This window comes from Spinacia oleracea, chromosome 1 (assembly GCF_020520425.1).
Source record: "Spinacia oleracea cultivar Varoflay chromosome 1, BTI_SOV_V1, whole genome shotgun sequence".
NCBI lineage: Eukaryota > Viridiplantae > Streptophyta > Magnoliopsida > Caryophyllales > Amaranthaceae > Spinacia > Spinacia oleracea.
The window spans coordinates 93,136,598-93,161,017 of NC_079487.1; the positions used below are offsets into that span (position 1 = coordinate 93,136,598).

A 24,420-nucleotide genomic window follows, 5' to 3' on the forward strand; every position below is an offset into this window, starting at 1 on the left:
GTTTTTATTTTTATTTAATAATCTTAACTTTTGAACCCATCTGCTTTTAACAAGCTTACGTGACTGGTGACCACACCCGTCCAAAGCCGACCCGACCTAGAAAATCGAGCCTAAAATACCGGGTCTTGAACAAGAATTTGCGACCCATAACACTATTTTTTCCGAACCTGAACAACCCAAAAAGTAATTGGTCAAAGCCCAATCAAACCGGTTAAAAGTTGTTATATTTAGGCCCTGTTCTTTTGGACTTTTTTGCAGTTCCATTAATTTCAGTTCAGTTCAGCTCCATTAAGTTCAGTTCAGTTTAGTTCAGTTCAGTTCAGTTCAGTTCAGCTCCATTCAGTTCAGCTTCATTCAGTTCAATTCAGTTCAGTTCAAAAGAACGGATTCATCTTTCTTTGTAATTATTTTTATTCTTGATATTGCAATTAAAATTGACATTTATTACTTATATATATATATATATATATATATATATATATATAATTATTATTATAATCGTTACTATTACTTAAATATTACTATTATTATATTAATATTATATGTAATTATTGTTATTAATAAATAGTTGTGATTATTGTAGTTATTATTTATCATTATGAGTATTGTTATAAATATTAACGTTATATTTATTATTAATTATTAATTATTTTATAATTTATAATTTTATAATTTTATAATTTATAATTTTATTATTTTATAATTATAATTTATTATTATTATTCATTATTCATTATTCATTATTTATTATTTATTATTTACTATTTACTATTCATTCAGTTCCATTAAGTTCAGTTCAGTTTAGTTCAATTCAGTTCAGCTCCATTCAATTCAGTTCAGTTCAGCTCCATTCAGTTCAGTTTAGTTCAGCCAAATAAAGTTCAGAAGAACAGGGCCTTATAGTAATAAATGAGATTTTAAGAAATTTTATATGTATTACACAAATTATAATTTATTATTTATTATTATTATTCATTATTCATTATTCATTATTCATTATTCATTATTCATTATTTATTATTTACTATTTACTATTCATTCAGTTCCATTAAGTTCAGTTCAGTTCAGTTCAATTCAGTTCAGCTCCATTCAGTTCAGTTCAATTCAGTTCAGCTCCATTCAGTTCAGTTCAGTTCAGTTCAGCCAAAAAAAGTTCAGAAGAACAGAGCCTTATAGTAATAAATGAGATTTTAAGAAATTTTATATGTATTACACAAATTAATGAAAATGTAATACGAATTTTAAATTTTTAACTCGTTGGGCCCACCCAAATCCGAATCTTGAACAAGCATTTGTAAACTCAAAATCAAAATTGCCTATGGCGAATGAACCCGAACTCAAAAATATTTTCTATAACCCGACGCGACCGTCCCGTTTTAACAAGTCTACTGGTGACCATATCTCCAACCTACAACGCCACCCAAAGCCCGCTCCCAAATATAAAAGGGCAAAAACCCTAGTTCATTAGCTTCTGCCGATTCCCGCACACCAGATCACCAGCGCAACCATGGTAACACTCTCTCTTCCTGTCTCCTCCATTTCTTCACCTTCCAGCTTCTTTCTTCCTCCTCCCTAATCATAATTTGCTTGTTGTTGTGGTTTTAGGGTATTGATTTGAAGGCCGGAGGTAAGAGCAAGAAGACCAAGCGCACTGCGCCTAAATCCAACGATGTTTACCTAAAGCTACTTGTTAAGGTACAATTCTTAATACCCATAAAATTTCTCAACAACCTAGTTTAATTTTGAATATGATTTTTCTTTTCGATGTAATGTATGAATTTAAATGGTGTGTTGATCTGGGATTTGGTTAATTTCTTTTTGCAGCTTTACCGTTTTTTGGTTCGAAGAACTGGTAGCGATTTCAATGCTGTGGTTTTGAAGAGGCTTTTTATGAGCAAGACCAATAAAGCCCCTCTTTCTCTCTCCAGACTTGTTGAGTATATGCAGGGCAAGGTATACAATTGTTTTTATTTGTTTGTGATTTAAAATGGGGTATGGTGGGTTATTGAATTGAAATGTTTGTTGTATAGGATGAGAAGACCGCAGTTTTGGTGGGAACTGTGACTGATGATATTAGGGTTTATGAGGTGCCTTCCATCAAGGTTTGTGCACTGAGGTTCACTGAAACTGCCAGGGCTCGTATTGAGAAGGCCGGTGGCGAGTGCCTTACTTTCGATCAGTTGGCTTTGAGAGCTCCTCTTGGCCAGAACACGGTATAATTCCTTTAATCTAATTTATTGTGTTACTTTTGTTGTGCATATGTTTGGTGTTTAGATGTTGCCATTTGAACATCTATGATGTTTGATGCAATTCATAAATTTGCTTGAAGTGTTGTTGCAGCTCACTTTCTTTGCATTGCCGGTGCGTTGTTGTTTGTTTAGACTCTGATGTCGATTAGAAATGTGTTGAATTGCATGTATCGTTTGTTTCTATTGTGGTTATTGAATATGTCTTAGGAGATTTTAATTAAGCATAAGATCTCTGTTTGTTTATTTAGGGGGTATTTTTTCTTAGGAATTGAGTGTTCTTGTTTGGTTGAGCAAAGGAAGTTAGAATTCCCATAGGAAATCCTACTTACCTGGGGGACTAGGTAAGCAACTTCCCCAATTTCGGGTAAGTAAGAACTGAAACTTCCTAGGCTCAACCAAACAACCCCTTTGCCATTTACTTCTAGGAAATGAGACTTCCCATGCATTATAATGTCAACCAATCTAGCCCTAACATACATTATGTAAAAATGGCACTAGTCTTCAGTAATCCAATGGCTGTTGGAGAATGGTTTAGCCCTCAATCTATTATATTTCCTTCTTTTTGTGAGATCATTGGAAATCATTTTCTCAAAGAGTGTGGGTAAATTCAACAGTGTTTTCTTTTCTGTGTTTGTTGGTATCATAATACCCACTTATGAAGTTATGAGGTTAACTGTCTTTTATTGTCATGAAATGATCATGAAGCAGCAAAGATATTACGTTTTTGACTGCTAGAAATGATTGATATGAAAACAATACAGTATACAGAACACCAAATGTTTTTCTATCTATCAATTAAAATGCAATATTAGACGGGTGGATGGTGGTTTGTGGTCTTGATAAAACTAACTCTTACCTTTTTTTCTAAGACTGATCTTATTGCCTAATCAATCAATTCAAGCAGTCAAAAACTGTTTTATCTTTTCTGATCATGATGATTTATCCGACTTTAAATGTTTTTTTGTTGTCATTAATATTGCCTTTTTTGCATTTATCTGAAATTGCCGTTGCTTGATATCAATAATGTATAGCAGTTCTCTGTACTATGTTTTGGCCCTTTTCTGGCCCTGTAGTTCTCTAGGTCAAGCTTCTTGTGTGAATTTCCCCACCCTGTAATACCTCCACGCTTCCCCTTTGAAACAAATGAGTTAATCTGGCAAACATGATGGCTTGCATGCTTTTGTTACATATGTGTGTGAAATGGTTGAATGTGATGTGGATTTGAATAAGAGATTTTGTTTAGTGAGGAAATTTATACAAGTATAGTTTTCTTCAATATGACTGGGGCGTTGTTTAACTTTTTTTTTTACTATGGAATGCCGCAGGTGTTGCTTAGGGGTCCTAAGAACGCTAGAGAGGCTGTCAAGCACTTTGGCAAAGCTCCTGGTGTTCCTGGCAGTCACACCAAGCCATACGTGCGATCTACTGGCAGGAAGTTCGAGAAGGCTAGAGGTAGACGTAACAGCCGTGGTTACAGAAATTAAGTCCAGTTTCAAGATAGAAGAGCTAATTCATCTATGTTTAAGACTTTTGTCAATCGATATGTACTATTTCGTTTTGTGTGTTGGTTTTCCTTGATATTAGCAAAGCATATTATTAGTTATAGCAAAGCATATCATCAGTTTTGGAGGTTAATTTTGTTGAAGATTGCTATATCTGTGTTGCTTTTGCTTAAGAATGTCGCGTAGAAGAAAATTTTGATTGAAATGACCCGTGTTTGTGGGAAATTGTTCTGTCCTATTTATACTGTCACCAAATACTGTCTTGCTTCAATTATGTTTATTAGTTATAGCATATATGGAAATATTTTTGGCAAATTATTGTTGGCTATTCATGGTTGTAAGGGTGAGTTTATCCCTAGTCTTGAAGTGAGTCTTGAGTTGAGTCTCAAGTCTAAACCTTGGGATAATGTGGTAAAAGATTACCCTAAGTTTTGAAGTGAGTTTGAAAATCCAAGACTAATTTAAGAGTCAGACTCATTTAAGACTCCACTTTTTTCTTCCTCCAATCGAATTATGCCACATCATTAAAATTAATTTATCTTATTTCACCCTACTAAATTATTGATGGTTTATGTATTATTTTGTTTCATTTGCTTTTAAATTCATGTTCTAGATCTTTTGAATTTAATATGTTGTATTATTTTTCTAATTTATACAGAATATATGTCAATTTCGAAATTAACATTTTATGCTTTTTTCATTTTTTTCTCGAATTATAAATTACTTTGTTTTAGAGCCGTTCAACATGGGGTTGGCCCGACCCGGTCCGAAAATTACCGGGTTTTGGGCAGAAGATTCCGGCTCGATTTTTATAAAAAAAATTGCGGGCTTTCGTCAACGCAAAACAACAAATTTAGTTGTAAATTTGGCCTGGCTCAAAATTGGTTCGAAAAGCCCGCTATTTCTCGAAATAGCGGGTTTTGCGCATACAAGCTTGGCCCGTCCCGCCCGGCCGACATAATGGACATATTTTTATGTCCCCGGCCCGACCCAAGCTCGTGTTGATCAAGTCTACTTTGTTTGTATATAAGAAAACATAGTTTCAATATTATTTAGAAAATGTACAAAAAAAAAGATATATACAAAAAATATAATTTTAAGAGTTAGGTGAGTCTGAGGTGAGTCTGGGGATAATGTGTAAAAATAGGGTGAGTTTTTTGTGTGTCTGGATAATGAAAAAGTTAGTGAAAAGCTGATGTGGCAGAGTTTGAAGATTGGAGGTGAGTCTGAGGATAAACTCACCCTAAGAATCGAGCTATTGTGAAATTATATATTTAGACGGGGAAAGTAAAGACGAAATAGAGGTATTTTCAAAAAGAAATTAGTTTAACCCAGTGCAATGTTTATTGAGTTGTTGAATTTTGGGGTATACCGTACACATATTAGCAATGTAACTTGAACTAATACGGAGTATCTGTGAAATAGTGAAATGAAAAAGATAGCCATTTCAAACAAAGCCATTCAGCAAAACTTGATTGCAAAAGAGATGACAGATTGAAAGAGGTATCTGTGAAAGATGAGATCCTGAATGATGGAGAACATTGTACATGTATCATGTATGTAATACACCATATGTTATTACAATTGAGCAGAGATTGTGTTCTGTGCAGATGGACGAATTTTGAACTGCATCATGTATGTTAGCACTAAGTAATTTAAACGTATCCTGACATTGTGTAATATAGCACTTGAAACACGCGATTATGTTTTTTTTTTTTGTTTTTTTGGGTGTAAATGAGCCACAATGGCGTGGATGAGAATCTATCCCAGGATCACCTGAAACACGCGATTATGTGAAATGACAGGAAAGTGAATAAGGAGAAACGAGTCTAATAAACTTCCATGACTATGGAGAAACATACAGATTCATGGCTCGAACTATCAATTCAGTCACTCAGTCAGGGGTCAAATTTGCCATTCATCTCTACTCATAAAAAACAAAGTGAATTCCAAACAGAAGACCCAACTATTATGGAGTATTGCAATTAACTCAACATACACGTACATGTTCTGACCAGAATACACAATATTCATTGAGTTTCAGATAAGTTTCCATGAATATATGACTTGTAACGTTACGAAAATTGATTGGTTTAGTTATGTCTCTCTAACTTCCTCTCCTCCAAAGAAAACCCAAAACCTCAAAACCCTAACCGCCGCCACCACAAGCTCGCTGGTGGTCGTCGCCTTAACGGCCGCCGGCGAGCTTGTGCGTCGCTTCTGTAGTAGTTTTGTTGTCTCTTTAGCCTAGTAAGGGTTGTGTTCACTCGGTTGAGGGTTGAAAGAGGAACCAAGCTTTGCTTCCACCTCCTCTTAGTTCGTGCTCCTCTCGCCGGGTTTGTTGTTTAGGTCGCCAGATTTTCTTGTTCGTGTTACCGGAGTATCGGAATTAGCAAGCAAAGCTCGTGAATTTTGGGTTCGGAGGTTAAAAAATCGGGTCATCTTCCAGCCCTGCTTTAATCGTCGCCGCCGACGTCGGTAAAGGTAATCTATTAGGGTTAGGGTTTTTGTTTGGAAGAATCGTTGGTTTTTGTGTGGGTTGTTTTCGGAACTCCCTTGTTTTGGGATTTCGTGGCTTGTTTTTCCCAAACCCTTACAATCGCCGCCGTCTTGTGTGTGTCGGACCACCCCGATCTGGACGGTAAAGGTAGTCGCCGCAGTCTTGTAGTGTTGAACCACCCCGATCTTGACTGTAAAGGTAGTTGCCGCCGTTTTGTAGTGTCGAACCACCCCGACCTTGACGGTAAAGGTAAAGGTTAGTTTAGGGTTTCAGTTTTTGGGTTAAGTTTTGCCTATTGTGCTTATGCCCACACCTCCCCTGCTTTGCCTTGTGTTAGTTTATAGGTTTGTTTTTAATATGTCTTGGATTAACACTTTGTTTTGGGAAATTTTGTGTTGTTTTCTTCTTGGTTTGGATAAGTATTGTCTGTATAAGATTGTTGGTGTTCGTCTGAGTTTTCTGGTGTTGATTGGATGTATCTTGAAGATATATTTAGTCTGTAGGCGGGTTGTTAGGTGGGGGGAGTTAATGTGTTGCTGTGTGTGCCCTCACTCTACCGTAGATGATGTTGGAATAATGGGTTTGTCCTTCGGAGTTGGGTGTAGGATTGGAGGTTGTAGTTTTAGTTGTTCCTTTAAGGAAGGAGTAATAGATTATGGGAAAGTCTGGTGTTATTGGGGTTGGGTTGTCCTTTGGTCTTGGAGGGTAGTTCTTGTTCTCCCTTCTTTTAGGTTAGCGTTTAGAGTAGTTCTTAGCGCTTCAAAACTCAATATCTGAACGCTGCTCCCCATTTTATGGGGTTTCATAGTATGCTAAACCATTTATGTTTCGACGCTTGTGAGAAAAGCACAAGGTCTATGAGCCTAGCTCGTAGCATTCTCTCTATGTCTCTCATTTCCTTGTTTTCCAAGTTCTACAGGTACTTTCAGGAGATTCCTAGTCAAAATTGGCCTAACATCAGTACCATCTTCAATAAAGAATACTCAGTCGCAAATTGCCTTGGCATGACAAATCGTAGGTGGTGTAAGCAAGGCGCGCATTTTCAACAATCACGGACTCAAGCGAGAAGAGCACTTTGCCCTTTCTTTGTTAATTCATGTGTATTTTGTTGGTTTAATACGTATAATGGTCTATAAAGACCTTAGTATTGTTGTAGAAGTTAGCGTATAGTTGTAATACTTTTTATTTTATGTAAAATCATCCTATGTCAAAAAAGAAAAGAATATATGACTTGTGAGTTTTTTTAATTTGTTCCATTACTCGGAAATTATGAATTTAACAAACCATCAGAATATCAGATACTTAAAATCATCCAACAAAATGTAGTTATACATCACTTATTTGGCTTTCATTTGTGGGTTGACTTTATTTCAGCCCAAGTTTCCACCAAATCAGCAACTGGGTTAGACTTCATGTTCACTCAAAATTGGAAATCTCATCATATTACACAAGCACACAACCCACAAACAAAATCAACTGATTTTGCTTCTATTGCTCATTCCACATAAACTATAACTCAATAAATAAATGATAAAAAAATACTCACCAAATCAACAAACTAACCGGTTAATGCCACGTATATGCATTTTTGTAGCGTGAAAGCTTACTTGTTTACCAATAAACTAGCCGCTTACCAGTAATACAACTTGTTTATAGGTATACATAGAGTTACTGTAGCATACTATATTGAATACAGAATACGCCAAATTTAAAACTATTCAATCAATATTTTGATTAGAATTGAAAAAAGCATAAACCAAAAATTACATATTCATATATATATATATATATGCAAGTAGCAATAGTTTTTGTAAAATAACAACAAACTACAAAAAATTAATTTCAATGACATATACTTGGAACCATAGTAACAAATTGTATATAAGCTGGATTGATAACACGAAAATTGGGATAACACCTTGGATTACTGTAATACATCATCCCCAATCTCCCTGCTTCATTGTCATATCTTTCCGCTTGTTGAACGTGTGTTGCAATATCTGATACATGCATCCTTTGTTTCAACAGTTGTGACACCCCTTCAAACTTGGCAATGGTAGCCTCGTTACGGATCAACGCTTGAATAGACTTGACCATTGAATCAGCATTCTTTAAAACATAAGGTTTATTGTATCCCACAATCTCCAACAAATCTTCCTTCTTTTCTGGTAGTCTTTTAGCAATTTCGAGGAGTTGCTTATTGGGGAGAACATAACCGGTACTTTCATCGTCTTGTCTTGCTACTGTATCACGCCATTCAAAGAGAGCCGAGAGGACAAAGAGTTGTGTAGCATTCAGATTAGCTTCTGGTAGTCCATGTAGGTATAGATATGATGTTGTGTTACTGAAGACTTCTTTTTTGTACAACTGAACACAAACCTCGTAACTTTTTCTATAAACTTCAGCCAAGAAATCACCGCCATACTCGTGAACGAGTGTGTTTTTCATCACATCATGAATGTAGAGCAAGTAGTGCGTATCTTCTCTCGCGTACCGGACCATATCACAGGGTAGGGGTCGCATTCTCCAATCGGACGTCTGATATTTTTTGTTGGCAATTACACCGCAATAGTGTTTCAATAAGAATTCAAGTGAATTTCTTTCCAATCCCAAAACTTTTGACGCTTGCATAGTATCGAACAAATTGCAGACGTAAATATCGAAATCTCTTTGAAGCCACAATATATCATTGCTTGCACCGTGCATAACCTTCCTCTTATTTGGATCTTGAAACACTTGCCTCAGATAATCACCAATGTTATCACGTAACTTGAGTGTATCGACCACAAAATCTTCTTCTCTGGTAGAAATTTGCATCAGGCAAGTCATGCCTTGGAAGGAACGGTAAGAATTATGCTCTAAATCGACCGCAAATTCATCGGCCTCAGATAACTTCGTAGCCATGTAGTTCAAATCACTGATATTTTCAACTAGTTTAAAAGGGGTGGAATCTATTTGATTAGGTTTAGTAACATTCAATTGAAAGTGAGCGAAATCGAGGGGATTGAAACGCATTGCTGGGTGTATGAGTGTTGATCCGAATTTAGGGAGTCGTGGATGAAGATAGGGACTAGTATTCGAGTTATCGACCTGGAAATTGTATTTTGTTTGAGGTTTAGGTAATGAAGGAACATGAAACGGAACTGCCATGGTAAGATGGTTCGGGGTTTTCTCTGGTTTGGGTTTTTAGGTTATGTTTGAGTAAACAAGGCCAATGGAATAGTTACTTATATAGAGTAATCGAAAACCTATTTAGATTTGATTTTGAAGTTGTTTGGCATTGGTGTTGGTTTCCGAATAAAAATATAAGTCGGCCATTAGTGTTGGTTTTCTTTTAATTATTGGTTTGCGGATCAAACAGGGAGTAACTTGGAAGTCAAGTGCAAAAATAACAGTATTTTGGAAACTTTACAAAAGTGCGGTGTTTTAATTTAGGAAATATTCCGTATCAAATCAAATTAATCAATTACACTACATATTTTGGGAAAGAATTTCGCATTAATTAGACGCAAAACTCTTCAGTTCACTAATCGCAATTTGGATTATACACCCGGGTGCACAGTGCTCATTGTGCACCCTGTTGAACATTTATTGAAAATCTAAAGAACATTGAGAATGATTTCAATGTACATATACTAGTGAAATATTTAAACTATATGTTCTATGGATTTGAACTATATGTTCATTGGCTATATGTTCTTTGGATATGAACAATATGTTCTTTGTATTTGAATTACATGTTCATTTAAAAACAGGGTGCACGGTGAACATTGTACACCTGGGTGTATAAACCATATTTTGTTCACTAATAGTTGTGTCACAATATAAGAACCGAGGGTTTCTAATACGGTAATCGGTATAGATTTGAAAATCTATACTTAAGGTTAAATGATAATTTTAGGTAATACATTGAGTTTGACTCACCAAATAAAACATGTACATTTGACTTGTGAGTAACAAACTATGTTGTTTGATACCAAATAAAAATGTAACCACGTTACCAAAGTATGGTGTTTGGTACCAAATGAGAAAATGCAATTTTCTTTCTTCTACCAAACTATGTTGTTTGATAACAAATGAAAGTGCAACAATTGCAGAAAAAACAGTAAAATATTATTTTATTTTAGTATAGCATTTCAATTCTATTCCAATTACTCCCTCCGTATTTTATTAGGAGTCACATATTGACCGGCACACGTATTAAGGAAAAAGAGTTAAATCTAATCTATATAATATACTAAAAGAGAGGAAATCAATGTGGTGATGACAAATGTCACTCATTGATTGGCCTTCCTTTTAATATATAAAAATAATAATTAAAAATATTAGTCAAAATTTATTTGTTTTATTTAAGGAAAAATATGCACAAAGAAAATATTATTGATTGTCATTATAAATCTTTAAATTCTGTTGATAATATAACATCCTAAAAATATACCGTAAAAATGTAACTTACCAAGATTTACATTTTTAAATTAATTTTCTTATATGTTATTTTTCCCTCAAACTACGTACAAATCTGATTACATAGTGATGACAAGGGTCGTTATTTTATTTGATTATCTTATAATATATATACTCTCTCCGTCCCGGAATACTTGAAACGCTTTCCTTATCGGGCCGTCCCGGATTACTTGAAACGCTTCTAAAAATGAAAACTTTACATAATATTTTATTATTTTCTCACCTTACCTAAGGGCTCACCAGCAACCCTACTACCCCAAATAAACATTTAAAAATTCATGATCCCCCACCACATCCCACTATCTATATTAAAAAAATACCACACTACTAACTACCTTTCAATTAAATAAGAAGTCAATTATAATGAATTAAACTCTGTGCCGGTCAAACGATTTCAAGTATTTCGGGACGGGGGGAGTATTATACGAAAGGAGAGTAAATCAATGTGGTGATGACAAATGTCATTCATTGATTGGTCCCTCCTTTAATATAAATAATTTAACTTAAAAAAAATGAAAACATCATATACTTTACGCGTTCAATTCTCTATCCCACTCTTTTATCCCACTATGTACAACTTAATACCATGCATTAGTCCACATCATGAAAGTACTCAATTTATTCATGCACTTTTTTGTTTAACTGGGTAAATTTTTACCGTCTCTTTCCTCTCCTCCCTAATCCCTTATTGAGTTATTGCAATTCTGCAAACTTCTACTGCTCACCACCATGAAATCTATGTAAATTTCCATACAAAAATGAAAAACTGTTAATCATTTATAATCATTATCAAGCACAATCATATATTGTATCTCTACTCTCTCCCAAACTCCTCTGCCATCACGGTGGAAGATCCTAACACTACGTCTAACGGTAATTATTATTCGTGATTTGTACTGTGTAGTATAGTACCTGTGCAATTCATGACTTATAATCTAAATATAAATTTTTATGAAAATCTGGTAGACAATTATCATTAAAATAGTACTTATATATAGATATTCTCTTAATTGAAACAATGACGGATAAATTGTTATTGCCCCTATCAGTGTCTTATTTATTAAAAAAGTAAACAAATAATGATACATAGAAAAATTATTTTTACCCCATGTCAAGCATTAAGTTATCTCATTCACCCTTTCTTTGGTAGTCATACCACTTAGTACTCATTTACCTCATTATTTGATCACTTAACGCCTACCCACCTCTCTCAATCCGTCTTGAGAAGTCGGCTACAAAATAAAATTCATCCACACTTCATCACCCACCTGTGCGATGCAAGATTTACAATATCATCCACAGCCACCGACATTCTAAAAACTACTTTTTTATGACGAATAATAATTATTCACTCATATTATTGAAGTCTTAAGAGCATTTTGATTGGAATTTTGACTAATATATCGTAATCTATCTATATATTCTACGTACTAACAGAGAGGAAATCAATGTTGTGATGAAAAAGGTCACTCATTGATTCGTCAATGAGTGACATTTGTCATCACCACACTGATTTCCTCTCTTTTAATATAATATGTTGATTAAACAAAATAAAAAATTACAACGTCAAATATTGTACAACTCTATAATTTCACGCAAATAGTATAAAGATTCTCAAATATAGGGGGTGAGAATCGTAATATCAAAGGTTAATTGCTTTTTACGAAATATAATATGCATAACGTACTGACACTTACTAAAAATGTTACTACGTTGATTATGAATATAAAAAGAAATACTACTTTTTTATGACGGGTCTTAGCCTAGACTTAATCTTAAATGTCAAAAATAAATTTTTCCACAATCTCGTTATCGTAATATTTTTATATAGAACACGGATAATAGTTTATTCACTTATATTATTGAAGTCTTAAGGGCATGTTGATTGAAATTTTGACTAATCTATCGTAATCTATCTATCTATCTATATAATATACTAAAATATTTACAACGTGGTGATGACAAATGTCACTCTATGATTGTCTATCTCTCTTTTAATATAAATAATTAAACTTAAAAAAGAAATTACAACAATACAGTCCTATAATCGATCTGAAGCAAATAGTATGCAAATTCCTAAATATAGGGTTGAGAAACGTAATATCAAACGGTTCACTAATTTCTACCAAATATAATATGCGTAACTGACACTTACTAAAAGTGCTAACACGTTAATTATGAATATAAAAAAAATGTTACTAATAACTTACATATTATAATATTTTGTCCATTTACTTAGTTACTCTAATCATAAAAACAAATTGCCAAACACTCTATAATAGAGTTTTAAATTTCAAAATTGTCTTACCAACAAAAGAATTGAGTCTAGAGGTGGGTTTGAGGCGGGTGTGAATACATGAGGAGGAGTCATGAATAGGGGATACATTTTATTTTGTACCTCTCGAAACGGGGATTGGGAGGGGTGAGTATTATTACTATCGTGGATGGAGGGGATAGGGATGAGAATTGTAAGAGGAGTATGGATGTGCAGGCCAAAAATGGATTATTTATCAAATATAGGGGTGTCAGATTGCCTGTGGATCAAGTTTTTTTGTGGATCCCCATGTGCATCCTTCCTAAGGGACGGGGATAGAGGAAAGTTTGGTGGGTGATGGGGTTTAAAAATGTATATGTTGTGGGGTGATAGGGCGATGATGGATTTTTGATTGGACTCGCCTGTGCCACTAATCATACATATAATTTATTATGAATATATAGAAAAAAAATACTACTCGGTACTAACTTAATAGTGCATATTATAATGTTTTGTTTACTTAATTATTCTAATTAAACAAACGAAATGTCAAAGGCTCTAGATCCAAGTTTTAAAATTCAAAGCTCCTTTGCCAAAAAAAAAATGTTGAGTCTAGAGCTGAGTTTGAGGCGGATGTGGATACATGGAGGGTGATGAAGTGAGGATGAATTTTATTTTGTATCTATCAAAATAGGGATTGGGAGGGGTGGGTATCATACCTATCGTGAACGGCGTGGATGGGGATGAGAATTAAAGGCGGGTACGGTGTGCAGGTCTCACCCTGTTAGGTTATGATACATATGACAATTCATAAATCATGCGGAAAAAACCATTAAGCCAGGAATACATATTATTTACACATAATCATTTAGCATAGTTTAGATGCATACTCTTTGTTGCGTGCCTTCCCTAGCTGCGCCCGAACCGAACAAGAACAAGTCTTTAGGACTCCAAGTGTCGTCCCTCCGTAGATAGTCCACAGCACGTCCGGATCCGCCTTAAGATTGACCAACTAGAATCGCCCTTAAGGTACTATTATTTTCGGCACTTTTAGGCAATTGTGTGACTGAATTTTTCCCTCAAAAACTCACTTTGAATACTTAAAAACTCGTCGTAAATATGTGACCCTAGGCACCTATTTATAGAGTTATGGAAAAGGATTCGGAATCCTATTAGGATACTAATTTATTTAATTATAATCCTACTAGGACTCTAATTAAATTAACTAAATCTTTTAGGATTAGATTTAATCATTTGACGAATCCCGGTAGCCTTAGGATTCGAGCAACACACTTCGAGTAATACGCTAGCACCGCACGCAGGCCTTGCGGCCCACGCACAGCGCCAGCCCACTCGTCGCAGCCCCGCGCGCGCGCCCAAGCTTCGGCTGGGCCTGGCTTTTGCGTTGGGCCTGGTCGCATGCTTGGCGTGTGGTTGTTGCGCTTGGCTTGCTGGGCGATGGCCCGGCTTCGTGCTGGGCCTTCGTCTGGCAGGCCTCGTCCGATGCTAATTCGTACGATGCGCTTCCGATTAAATTCTCAATTCCGGAATTCATTTCCGATACGAACAATATTTAATATTTCCGATTCCGGAATTAATTTCCGTTTCGAACAAATATTTAATATTTCCGTTTCCGGAACTATTTTCCGATTCCGATAATATTTCCGATTCTGACAATATTTCCGTTTCCGGCAATATTTCCGATTCCGGCAATATTTCCATTTCCGATAATATTTTCCGATACGTACCATGTTTCCGTTTCCGGCAACATCTACGACTTGGATAATATTTATATTTCCGATACGATCCATATTTCCGTTTCCGGCAATATCATCGTTTCCGGAGTATTCTTTTCTTGCTTGTGACGATCTCAGCTCCCACTGAAACCAAGATCCGTCGATTCCGAATATCCATAGATAGAGTATTTAATGCCATTAAATACTTGATCCGTTTACGTACTATTTGTGTGACCCTACGGGTTCAGTCAAGAGTAAGCTGTGGATTAATATCATTAATTCCACTTGAACTGAAGCGACCTCTAGCTAGGCATTCAGCTCACTTGATCTCACTGAATTATTAACTTGTTAATTAATACTGAACCGCATTTATTAGACTTAACATTGAATGCATACTTGGACCAAGGGCATTATTTCCTTCAGTCTCCCACTTGTCCTTAGGGACAAGTGTGCATTTCCTAATTCCTTTGTCGATCGATGCTTGCTTTTGAACATAAGGTAAGAGTTGTCATCCTTATTATGTCCAGAGGTGTTTCTCGGTTTCAGAGTTCAACTGATCAAATAAACAGATAATCATAGCCTATGATTCATCCGAGCACGGCCATGCATTTCACAGTTTCTAGCTCTCCGAGTGGCCTTGTACAACTTTTAAGCATCTCATCCCGATTTATGGGAGGACAATCCCAATCTTGCGATCTTGAGATTAGACTTCGTTTGATAGGTGATTACCTGAGCGTTGCCTTTATAGCCTCCTTTTACGGTGCGACGGTTGGTCAACGTCAAAGTAACCAGTTCTCAAACAAGTAATCTCAAATCACTCAGGTATTGAGGATTTAGTGTCTAATAATTTTAATGAAATTTACTTATGACAGATTTTCATCTCTTACAGTAAAGTTTCATGGGTCTTGTCCGATACTAGTCTTCCCAAAGTAAGTATCTATGCAAATGATTATGACATTGCCATGTCCACATAGTTCAAGAAACAGAACTACTAGTCATCTTGCATTCTAGTCGTCTAACGTTTTCTATGCGTCCAATTTTACAGAAAACTCCGACTAGGGACCATTTTCAACCTTTGACATTCAAGTTCACTTGATAGACATTTCTTAGTCACAGGACTGGTCCTGACAGTCTATCTTGAATATATCGTCAAATTGAAGGGACTCATCATTTAATACTAAACCAAGATTAAATGGAATATGAAAATACATTTCATATATGATAAATGTTCAACCCTAATGTTTTACAAACATGGGCCTCAAACCCATCTTTAAAACATTTCATGGAATTCAAAGCTATGCTTGATTTCCAGTGCTACAACGTGAGTGTTGCTTCTCACTTGTTGCATAGGTTTAGTTATCACGCTTTGCCAATATTAACATCCTTTTCATCGAATGTTCTTCGAGATATGATGATAAGATCTTTTGAGTATGTTTATTTTGTGATCTAGTCTTTCTTGCTACATTAGTGGTTCTACGCATTTTGCAATGAAGAACCATTAAGTCAACAGACATGTGATCTTCCCAAGTTCAATGAAGAACTCATATAAACAACTCTATTTTATTGCTTCTTAGGCAATAATTACTTTTACTTCAACTGTATAGGTTGCTAGTGATGCTTTGTTTGGATCTACTTATCCAAGCAGTTCACAGATATGTGGAAGACTCTCCAACTATATCTTAGAACATATAAATTATTATTTTAATTTCCCACGCAACAACTCATGGTCTTCAATCCATGTTGCCATTTCAAAACACGATGCTCTTTAGCTCGTCCTTGTCAATGGTTAACTCCAAAGGGTCTTGCTTGATCCTTTGCCAGTCTTTATGCGTGTAGCATCAATATTTAGCATATCTTTATTTCCTTGAATCAAGAACTATTCCTATGTACCTTTTCAAGTACCATAAGTGTTCTTGATCTCAATCTAGTTGATCTTCACTTAGATCAATAGAGATTGGTATATGTTCGTCATGCCTAAAGTCATACGATACATTTTTGGCGATCCTCATATTATATCATACATGATAAATTCTTTTGCAGAATAATTCCCAATTGAATTCTATTCATGTAACTTTAGCTCATTCAATTTCAGTAGATACTGAATCCAGCTAAATTCTTTGACATATAATATAGGTTAAGAATCTCACTTAGATCCTTTGATGTTTTAACTTAGTAAATGCTTATACATAGTTCAAACATTATTTTACTTAGATTTATTCACATGGGTCGAATATCTCCAATGGAGTATTTCGTGTTTGATTTAGTAAATGCCATTACTTAATCCAAAACAATATTATAAGATCTTTGTAAATAGATCTTAGTACCCAGTATGTACTAACTTTCGCCTTGGTCCATCACCAAGGCAATAACCGGAACATTCAGAACCGGAATGGGGGAAATGGAGGTGGAAACCAAAGGAACTACCAAGGTGGTAACAATGGCAATAACAATGGCAATAGCAATGGCAATCACCAGAACCATGGAAAGCCTGGAGGGAACCAACAGCAGAATGGGAACCGAAACAACAATGGGAACTCCAATGGAGGTGGCTATAACAAAGGAGTTGCCCAAGGAAAGTTGAATGTGATATCTAGGCAAGAAGCGGAGACTTCCTCTGACGTCATAGCGGGTACTTTTTCTATTAATTCCGTTTTAGTTAAAATGATGAATAATCTCAAATCTAAGTATTTAGCATTTGAATGTTATTTCACAATAGAGAGATATGTGTGTGATACACATAGGACCAATTAAGTTTTATGTACTCCCACTAAACTTCTTATATATCTATAAGAATCATGTACATTTTATGAAACTAAAATACTTATTAGCTTCACTAAAATACATTTCTAATTCCCAATTGCTTGCTTAAATCTGTACTTAGATTTTATAAACTAGCTTTTCTTTTCAAGCATTTATTTGGATCCACAAATCCTATGACATAGCATGTACATAGTTTCTTCCAACATTTGACTGAGGAAGATGTTTTGTCATCCAATTGCCATATGTACCAATATGCAATCATTGCTTGAATTATAGACTTAAGCATTACGATTTTGCATGAGGTTTCAACACAATCCACATCGTGAATTTGCTTTTAACCTTTAGCAACTAATCTAGCTTTGTGTGTGAACACAATTTCATGTTTGATGGTTTTTATCCTTAAAACAAACTTTGCAACCAATAGGTGTGAAACTATTCTTGCAAATCAACAAAATTTCAATTTTATCATCAAAACATTGAGTATGTTTTATGGCCTCTAACCATTTAAAACATTTGAGTCTATATATGGCCTCTAACCATTTTAGGGAATCTGGGTTTCGTCATAGCTTTCTTACAAGTCACAAACTCATTAATCTACATGATAATAGTTTGACTGCAAGTTGTAGGTTTCTTCACTATCTAATAGAAGAATTGCATAGTTTCAGTGACCTGAACTCCATGTTTCTTCACTATCTAATAGAAGAATCTCATAGTTTCAGTGACTTGAACTCTATGCCTACAAGGGTATAGAACATCAAACAACAGAATGTCAATAGCCACTTAAAAGTCCTTTGAATAATCTGTTCTCCTTGAAGAACTTGTAAAGTCTTCTAAGAGATGTCTATTCTTTAAAGCCACTTCTAAAGTCCTTAAAGAATACGTGTTCGGATTTTCTAAAGAACTTCGAAAAGCCTCCGGAATGTCCGTTTATGTTTGTTGTTCGCCTCAAAGACTTTCGAGGTCTATTTTCTCCCACTTGTCATTTTGGAAACGAATCTCCAAAAGGACATCATTTCAAGCAAACAAACATTATGTTCTCAAAAATTCGTGGTAGAAACAATACCCATGTGTCTCATTTGAATAAATCACAATGAAACATATATCTATACTTGGGCCTTAGTTTGTTGAATAACAAACACTAAGCTCCCACTGAGTTTAGCAACTCTCTAGATATATATTATCGAAAAGATATTCTGAAATTTCTTTTCTATAGCTTTGACGAATTTAGTTTAGTTTGGTGGTAGTTGAGCATTTTGTTTTAGAAATTAAAGGAAAAGTCTTTATGATCCATCATTGATCGAATCAAGTACTAATCGACTTCGATCATTCCAACTTAGATATGCCATATCTTATGGAGCTAGATTGTGAATTTTACTACACAATCATTGATGATCATTCTTGATTTAAGTAATCATCAACATGATCTAATCTAGATCTTTATGATTTCTTACCAAGTGGGATTTATACTTCTGAATCTTTGAACTAGGCAAACAGATTCAAACTTATATCACATTGAGTAAATAAACCTTTATTCACTCAAATGTGTGTGAAATAATAAAGTCATAAAACCTTTCTTTAGCTTTGAACTCTATTGTCTAGGCGTTCTAACAATAGTTCATATCTTTTGTTTCTTTCAACAAGTAAGACTAGTCGTCTTAAATTGATCTAGAAATCAATGAACTTTCAAAAGTCCATCAAAATAGAGCTTTTGAATGTTAATTTGTTGATATGGTCTAAGCAACAATGCCAAAGATTAGTGGAACTCAAATCAAGGGGTTGATTTGAACCTAGTAAAGTTCTTTAAAGAGTTGTTTGTTTTAATCAAGCATATTGACTCAACCTGTAATTGACCATTTCATTCAAATAAACAAACAAACATTGTTTTTGTTTTTCTTGAATGCGAGTCTTTCTGTGTTTGAAAACAGAAATTTAGGTATGTTGATTATGGAACAAAATAGCCATTAAGTTCCAGCCTTTGAAAGGACTTTAAAACAAACTAGATGACCCTACAACTAATGTAGCATTGACATGCTTCATTTCCCACTTGTAGGTCATTAGTGTATCCTAGCTTCCATTGTTTGAGTTATTACCGAAGTAAGAACCTCAAGCGGTATATGATACCAAGGAAGTTTGATTGCTAGGTCACTTCTCTTTAAACATAAACTTATAGGTAGAAACGGAATCGTAAATTCCTTTCATTTGTTCCTTGTTTTCCTATTTCTTGTACCCTTTCTCATAGTCTTAAGAATTGAATTCTATAGTGTTGACTTTTATACTTTGTTAGACATGTCCGATGTCATTCCAACAGAGTTCTTACCATTTTATTTATGTTGAATAATCTATTTCAACTAGATGATCTTACCAGAAGCTTCTAAAGTTCTCTAAGCATCAATCTATTCGAATGTCTAGGGACTAGACTCATTCGAGAATTAAATGGACAAAGATATTAGGTTGTTAACCATTGGTAAAGCTGAGTGTTTAAACTCAATGCTTTATGATCTCAAAACTACATTGTATTTTGAATTCACAAGCACCAATCGGTTTGCCATTCGACTTTGATACTCGAAAACAACCATAAAAGTCGCTAAAAGAAACGTACATTTTAAATCGCTTATTTTCTCTCATTTCCGTGAATCGTTCTTGAATTCACTACCAATCGAGGAAATTTACTGTTACCTTTCTAAAAGGATTTTTTGCAGTGCAAGATATTTAATTATAAACAATAATTAAAACATACATTGAAGCATGCAAAGTCTAAACATTTATCATGAGTAATAACTTGAAAATTAAAGCAATCATGCAATTTAAACAAGTCATTAGCATTTTATTCGAATTATGTGTTCCGGCAGGTGTGAATAAAATGATTCCAAGACCCTAAAACCATTGAAGAATTAAGCACAGTTTGTCGACTCAATTCTAAAACATTTTAGGTAAGCAAAAGCCTTTTGCTAATAGTCTAGAAACTACTCTTGGTTGATAGGTACGTCTAAGAACTTATTAGGTAAACCTATCGATTTTGCCACGACATAAAAGGACTCCTTACTTATATCGTTGAGTTTCACCAAAACTAACGTGTACTCACAATTATTTGTGTACCTTGCCCCTTTAGGACCAATAAGTAACACCTCGCTGAGCGAAAACTATTACTAGATTGATGTAAAGGATATCCAAGCAAGTGTATATTTTGGCATGGCACCTTTTAACTCAATTTTTTAACTTTGGAACTTAAGGCTCTTACTATGTTGGTTAGATTTTAAGTGAACTAAAATCCTTAATCATGCAACATAATCAAGCTTTTGATCTCATGCATTTTAAGACATATTTAAAAGCAATAAATAACTTAAAACATGCATAAGATAAATGTGATCTAGTATGGCCCGACTTCATCTTGAAGCTTTAACTTCAAAGTCCGTCTTGAAAATCTCCGTGGGAGGCACCATTTTCTTCAAATAGGATAAGCTATAATTAAAACTAATTACAACTATTTGATGGTACGCAGACCATATTTGAATTGAAAAACAACTTTGGTTCTTTAGACCAATTACATTCAAATTAATGGTACCCAGACCATATTTTCTATCCTATTTGGGCCATACTAGTCACTTCATAACCTGCAAAACAGTACATATACAATATATACCATTCACCCATTCATTATCATGAATGGCCCACATAGCTGGTTAGTAAAACACATTATGCATCACGTAAACATTTGCAGCAATTAATCAAGGGCACCAATAATCTACCAATTATTCAGTCCTTATTAATTCTAATCAAATTGTTTTAACCTTAAGGATTTGTAGACCTAATCAAGAGTTTATGACTAAAAGCGCTCCCACTTAAACCAATAAATTCATATGCTTTAATAATTTTAAACATAAAAATGTATTTCTAGTCTAACCGGAAACATACAAATTTAATTAAAATTTAAAGCTCATATAAATTTATAATTGAATCCAAAAGGTTTAATTTAATTTCAGTTGTATTAAAATTAATTCATGATTTTAATTTTAGTAAAATAATTAGAATAAATAAAATTTATTATAATTACAATATTCAAAATTAAAATCCAAGAAAATAATTTAAATTATTAATTTTAAAATTAATTAAAATTACGCAAACTGAAAAATTTCAAATTAAAATTTCAAAACGATCTAATCGCAACACAAACACCCTACGCAACGTACGCCCATGGGCCACACGCACACAGCCATCGCTGGCCATGTGCGCGCAGCCCATGCGCTGCGTCGCATAGCTGCTGCTGCTATCCTTCGCAAGCCATCGCGCGAGCTGGTGCTCGCTGCGCGCGCGCCAGCGCTCGATGCACGCGAGCCATCGCTCGCTGCGTTCGCTCGCCAGCGCTCGCTGTGCGCGCTCGCCAGCGCTCGCTTGATGCGAGCCAGCGCTCGCTTGATGCGAGCCAGCGCTCGCTGCGCGCGCTCGCCAGCGCTTGCTTTGTGCGAGCCAGCGCTCGCTGCGCGAGGCATCGACGCTGGGTGCAGCACTCGTGGCACGCGAGCTTGCGCTCGCTGCGCGCGAGGCTGCGCGCGCTTGCGCGAGGCAGTGCGCGTTGTGGCGCAGCTCGCTTGCTGCCCACACGCGACTGCCGTGCCTTGCCTTCGCCCATGCCCATTCGTCCATAGCTCGTGGCCCACGACACAAGGCAGGGCTACTGCCTTGTGCTCGTGCACCATGCCCCTGCTCATTGCATTCGTGCCGCACGGGCGACGAGCTCCCTTGCTCGTCGTCGCATGCTCGCACTATACAACACCCCTTAAGGGTAACACGAAGCGTCCATTGCTTTGTGCGTGCAAGTTATATGAACGAATCGCATAAAAAATTTAAAATTTATATTTAAAATTAATGACAAATTAATAAATAATATTAATTTCATAATTTTAGGGCGAAAAATCGAAAATTTATTATTCAATTGATTTCCGATTATTATGGATTCAAGCCTAGGTCATAAAAATTTAAAATTTATCATAAATTTACAATTTTTATGGTGGTTTTTAATCATAGGTTTCTAATTAAATTATAATTAATTATGAAAATCAAATTAATTCTAAATTATTCTAATTTTCAACAAATTAATCATAATTACAAATTAGATTGCATAATTAACAAGGCTAGGCATTCAAACTTGTTAAACATATACAGTAGGTCAATCAAAAATTCAAGATTTATCAACAAGAATCGCAAATATTTAATTTAACATCTTAAATTTACGAAATTTTGCATTCGAAAAACTAAAACCTTCGAAAAGTCATAGTTAGGCTTCGAATTTGAGAATTCTGGGTTCGGCAGAAAAATTTTATTTTTGTCAAAATTTTAGAATGCCTTTTACATGCGGAATTGACACAAAAATTACTCGATTTGAATGAGTAACGAAGAAACTGCCGAAAAACTGCGTACGTATAATTAAATAAACGCAATTTGCAATTAATTAACAATTACGAAAATTAATCACCCCTTTTAATTCATGCAAATTCGTAATATTTAACCATGTTCATGCAATTTAGATTATGAAAATAATAAGGGGCTCGTGATACCACTGTTAGGTTATGATACATATGACAATTCATAAATCATGCGGAAAAACCATTTAGCCATGAATACATATTATTTACACATAATCATATAGCATAGTTTAGATGCATACTCTTTGTTGCGTGCCTTCCCTAGCTGCGCCCGAACCGAACAAGAACAAGTCTTTAGGACTCCAAGTGTCGTCCCTCCGTAGATAGTCCACAGCACGTCCGGATCCGCCTTAAGATTGACCAACTAGAATCGCCCTTAAGGTACTATTATTTTCGGCACTTTTAGGCAATTGTGTGACTGAATTTTTCTCTCAAAAACTCACTTTGAATACTTAAAAACTCGTCATAAATATGTGACCCTAGGCACCTATTTATAGAGTTATGGAAAAGGATTCGGAATCCTATTAGGATACTAATTTATTTAATTATAATCCTACTAGGACTCTAATTAAATAAACTAAATCTTTTAGGATTAGATTTAATCATATGACGAATCCCGGTAGCCTTAGGATTCGAGCAACACACTTCGAGTAATACGCTAGCACCGCACGCAGGCCTTGCGGCCCACGCACAGCGCCAGCCCACTCGTCGCAGCCCCGCGCGCGCGCCCAAGCTTCGGCTGGGCCTGGCTTTTGCGTTGGGCCTGGTCGCATGCTTGGCGTGTGGTTGTTGCGCTTGGCTTGCTGGGCGATGGCCCGGCTTCGTGCTGGGCCTTCGTCTGGCAGGCCTCGTCCGATGCTAATTCGTACGATGCGCTTCCGATTAAATTCTCGATTCCGGAATTCATTTCCGATACGAACAATATTTAATATTTCCGATTCCGGAATTAATTTCCGTTTCGAACAAATATTTAATATTTCCGTTTCCGGAACTATTTTCCGATTCCGATAATATTTCCGATTCTGACAATATTTCCGTTTCCGACAATATTTCCGATTCCGGCAATATTTCCATTTCCGATAATATTTTCCGATACGTACCATGTTTCCGTTTCCGGCAACATCTACGACTTGGATAATATTTATATTTCCGATACGATCCATATTTCCGTTTCCGGCAATATCATCGTTTCCGGAGTATTTATTTCTTGCCTGTGACGATCTCAGCTCCTACTGAAACCAAGATCCGTCGATTCCGAATATCCATAGATGGAGTATTTAATGTCATTAAATACTTGATCCGTTTACGTACTATTTGTGTGACCCTACGGGTTCAGTCAAGAGTAAGCTGTGGATTAATATCATTAATTCCACTTGAACTGAAGCGGCCTCTAGCTAGGCATTCAGCTCACTTGATCTCACTGAATTATTAACTTGTTAATTAATACTGAACCGCATTTATTAGACTTAACATTGAATGCATACTTGGACCAATAGCATTATTTCCTTCACACCCTGCCTTAAAGTCATCTCTAA

General features: G+C 35.5%; 2 protein-coding genes across 2 annotated transcripts; one reads left to right on the plus strand and one right to left on the minus strand.

Annotated features, from left to right (window-relative positions):
* Window positions 1–1,375: 1,375 nt before the first annotated feature.
* LOC110806066 (60S ribosomal protein L18-3) lies at window positions 1,376–4,066 on the plus strand. Its single transcript, XM_022011702.2, has 5 exons — window positions 1,376–1,510; window positions 1,606–1,695; window positions 1,825–1,953; window positions 2,031–2,213; window positions 3,575–4,066. The coding sequence occupies exons 1-5, from the start codon at window positions 1,508–1,510 to the stop codon at window positions 3,731–3,733; spliced, it is 564 nt and encodes a 187-aa protein (XP_021867394.1). The 5' UTR covers window positions 1,376–1,507; the 3' UTR covers window positions 3,734–4,066.
* A 4,027-nt stretch (window positions 4,067–8,093) lies between these two features.
* Window positions 8,094–9,401, minus strand: LOC110806061 (protein RRP6-like 1). Its single transcript, XM_022011696.2, has one exon. It carries the CDS (start codon window positions 9,399–9,401, stop codon window positions 8,094–8,096), a length of 1,308 nt encoding a protein of 435 aa, XP_021867388.2.
* Between the last annotated feature and the right edge of the window lie 15,019 nt (window positions 9,402–24,420).

Excerpts from the sequence above, each read along its gene's own strand:
- LOC110806066 (XM_022011702.2), top strand. Across the intron at positions 1,696-1,824 it reads ACCTAAAGCTACTTGTTAAG|CTTTACCGTTTTTTGGTTCG; the intron begins GTACAATTCTTA and ends TTCTTTTTGCAG. Across the intron at positions 1,954-2,030 it reads TTGAGTATATGCAGGGCAAG|GATGAGAAGACCGCAGTTTT; the intron begins GTATACAATTGT and ends TTTGTTGTATAG.
- LOC110806061 (XM_022011696.2), bottom strand. The coding sequence starts at position 9,401 with ATGGCAGTTCCGTTTCATGTTCCTTCATTACCTAAACCTCAAACAAAA.